This window comes from Eulemur rufifrons, chromosome 8 (assembly GCF_041146395.1).
Source record: "Eulemur rufifrons isolate Redbay chromosome 8, OSU_ERuf_1, whole genome shotgun sequence".
Classification (NCBI taxonomy): Eukaryota; Metazoa; Chordata; class Mammalia; order Primates; family Lemuridae; genus Eulemur; species Eulemur rufifrons.
The window spans coordinates 97,298,085-97,301,388 of NC_090990.1; the positions used below are offsets into that span (position 1 = coordinate 97,298,085).

Consider the following 3,304-nt stretch of genomic DNA (forward strand, 5'->3'; position numbering starts at 1 on the left):
CCCAGGGACTTCTCCCTCTGTAAGGACCCTATAAAGAATCCAGGTCATGGGAGAATGTTATATGGCTTGACTTACTCCCACAGTTTCCATCAAAGTGCTAAACTTCAACTCCTCCAGGCTCCAGGAGTGGCTGGATATAATACCCCAAAAGAGAAGCAGGAAGTGAGCAGGGAGTTCTCTTTCATCTCCGGACCCTGAGCAGTGGCTAGACTCCCAGGGCCAAGCCCTGGCAGAGCCCTCCCCACCATCAAGCTCCAGGTAAGGACTTTGTCAGGCAGGCATTTTCATCCTCACTTTCTTTCCTAGTATAAGCCCTGGAAAGAGACCTAGAGCATTCAGACATAAGGAGAGGTTTTGAATAATGAGGGCCCACAAAATGCGTCATTCAGAACACAAAAACTATTTTTTTTTAAAAAAAAGATATCCTTTATTTCAAATGCTATCTCCAAAAATATGGGTTTAAACTTAGCAAATTGGCTATGCTTTTAAGTAACTGTGGACCTTGACCATCCAGCCAAGTTGTCCACTGGTTTGTGGAGTTACCAGATCCCCTTTCTGGATCTCAGTTTCCTTTGTTTTGCAAAACGAAGACATTGAATAAGATGATCTCTAAAGTTGTTTCCCCCTTGTCATCTTAAACAAAGAATATGTAGAAATCATAATATACACCTTGGATGAGGAATACTTAAGTTTATGTATATTCCATTAAGCAAGATAGCTGAGTTACAGAATGGATTTTGTAGACCAAAACGAGCTATGTTAATCAGGGAAGATATTTTGTGTCTAATTGTAAAGGTGGATACTCCAAAGCATGCTGTTGACGGGAGCAGCAGGGAGGGATGGAATTGAAATGCTGACCTCCCAAAGCATTTGCTGGGAGGGCTGTACTCTGGAGGTGAGCCAGGGAGAGCAATAGTATTTTGAGGGTTGCCTTCTTGTTAGGATTTTCATTTTCATGTCTCAACTTGCTTCCCTGTCTGTCTATGCTTCATAGTCTAGGGACCTGAGTTGTGAGCAATGGACACAGGGAACTGGAGCCAGGTGACAGAATTCATCATCTTGGGCTTCCCCCATCTCCAGGGTGTCCAGACTTATCTCTTTCTCTTGCTACTTCTCATTTATCTCACTACTATATGGGGAAACCTGCTGATATTCCTGGTGGTCCAGCTGGACTCCAGGCTCCACATACCCATGTACCACTTTGTCAGCATTCTCTCCTTCTTGGAGCTTGGCTACACTGCTGCCACCATCCCCAAGATGCTGGCAAACTTGCTCAGTGAGAAGAAGACCATTTCATTCTCTGGCTGTCTCCTGCAGATCTATTTCTTTCACTCCCTTGGAGCGACTGAGTGCTATCTCCTGACAGCTATGGCTTATGATAGGTACTTAGCCATCTGCCAGCCCCTCCACTACCCCATCCTCATGACCCCAGCCCTCTGTGCCAAGATTGCTATTGGCTGTTGGTTGGGAGGCTTGGCTGGGCCAGTGGCTGAAATTTCCCTGGTCTCGGGCCTCCCGTTTTGTGGCCCCAATCGCATTCAGCACATCTTTTGTGATTTCCCTCCTGTGCTGAGCTTGGCTTGCACTGATACATCTATCAATGTCCTAGTGGATTTTGTTATAAATTCCTGCAAGATCCTGGCCACATTCCTGCTGATCCTCAGCTCCTATGTACACATCCTCCGCGCAGTGCTCAAGATCCCCTCAGCTGTGGGAAAGAGGAAGGCCTTCTCCACATGCGCCTCCCACCTCACCATGGTTCTTATTTTCTATGGGAGCATCCTCTTCATGTATGTGCGGCTGAAGAAGAGCTACTCATTGGACTATGACCGGGCCCTGGCAGTGGTCTACTCGGTGCTCACACCCTTCCTCAACCCCTTCATCTACAGCTTGCGCAACAAGGATATCAAGGAGGCCATGAGGAGGCAGCTAAAGAGGACAGGGGTGCTGGGGTGAGCCAGGGCAGCTACCAGGCGCAGGCCAAGGCCAGGGCTGAGGACACGGGGACCCTATGGATCAACGGTGGCCAGAGACGACGCACCAAACATTCAGTGCTTTCTACCTGGGAAAGTGCTGCCTGACTTTTCAGTGTTACAGCAACCTTTATGCTGTCTGCTGGAACCACATTCAGCTTTGAGACAAGAGACCAGAAAAGGTACACTTTCTCTTAACATGACGTAGTGCAGTGATTCTCAAATCTCAGATGTTTGTGTACTGCACTTGTCAAATCCGTCTTACTTATATTTTTTCAAATATACTAGATTTAATTTAATATATTTAGTCATGTCCTAAACAATAATATGTGTTAAATAAAATTTAGAACAAGTAATGAATGTTTTTTCACGTACCACTTATAATCACTTTATGTGGAAAAGACTAGTGTAGCACAGAAAAGCGTGTTTTTTGAAACCACATGTATACTGGATTTAAATCCTATTTCTTTCAGTCACTTGTTAATTACATAATCTTTGGAAAGTAATTTAGCCTTTCTGAGTCTTAATTCCATCATTTGATAACAATGTTTTCTTGAAGATCATTTTGATAATTAGCAATAAGATTTGTAAGCCACAGTATGCAGTGTCTGGCATACAGGTGATAGTAAAAAAATGTTATATTTATTTTTATTTATTTTATTCTTCCCAGACCTCTCATCACTCATTTTAGTCTTAGAAAATATCTAGCAAAATATAAATAAACAAAAGTCTTCCCAGGTACTTTTCCCCAAAGGAAAGGAGTAAACCATCCAGAGGGAAGACTTGTAAAAAGAGCATAGTTTGTCACATTTTGTTCTGACAAGTTTTATGTGCATGTTTTAGTGTTCCTGATATCTATACTCAGCATAAAGCATGAAAGTATAGAAGTTGAGTCAGTGGCAGGAAATAAGATAACTTTTTTCACTGGACCACTTTGTTATTTCATTTTAGCTTATCATTTCCTGAAACATGAAAAATATGTACAAAAATAATCCTAAAACTTAGCACATAAAAAACCTGGGAACTTCACTAAATAGAATGGGTTCCAACTCTCCAGGAGAACAAAAGGGATTCTATATCACCGTTATTTCTTGTAGCTGAGTAATACTCCATGGTATACATATACCACATTTTACTGATCCACTCATGAATTGATGGGCATTTGGGCTGTTTCCACATCTTTGCAATTGTGAATTGTGCTGCTATAAACATTCAGATACAGGTGTCTTTTTTATAGAATGACTTTTGTTCTTTTGGGTAGATGCCCAATAATGGGATTACTGGATTGAATGGTAGGTCTACTTGAATCTATTTAAGGTATCTCCATAATG

At 42.3% G+C, this 3,304-nt stretch overlaps 1 protein-coding gene across 1 annotated transcript; it reads left to right on the forward strand.

Annotated features, from left to right (window-relative positions):
* The first annotated feature begins 1,017 nt into the window (after nucleotides 1–1,017).
* On the forward strand, nucleotides 1,018–1,956 carry LOC138389872 (olfactory receptor 6N1). Its single transcript, XM_069478528.1, has one exon. The coding sequence runs from the start codon at nucleotides 1,018–1,020 to the stop codon at nucleotides 1,954–1,956; it is 939 nt and encodes a 312-aa protein (XP_069334629.1).
* The last annotated feature ends 1,348 nt before the right edge of the window (nucleotides 1,957–3,304 follow it).

What these genes read in the sequence shown, in the direction of transcription:
- LOC138389872 (XM_069478528.1), top strand. Translation starts at nt 1,018, where the DNA reads ATGGACACAGGGAACTGGAGCCAGGTGACAGAATTCATCATCTTGGGC.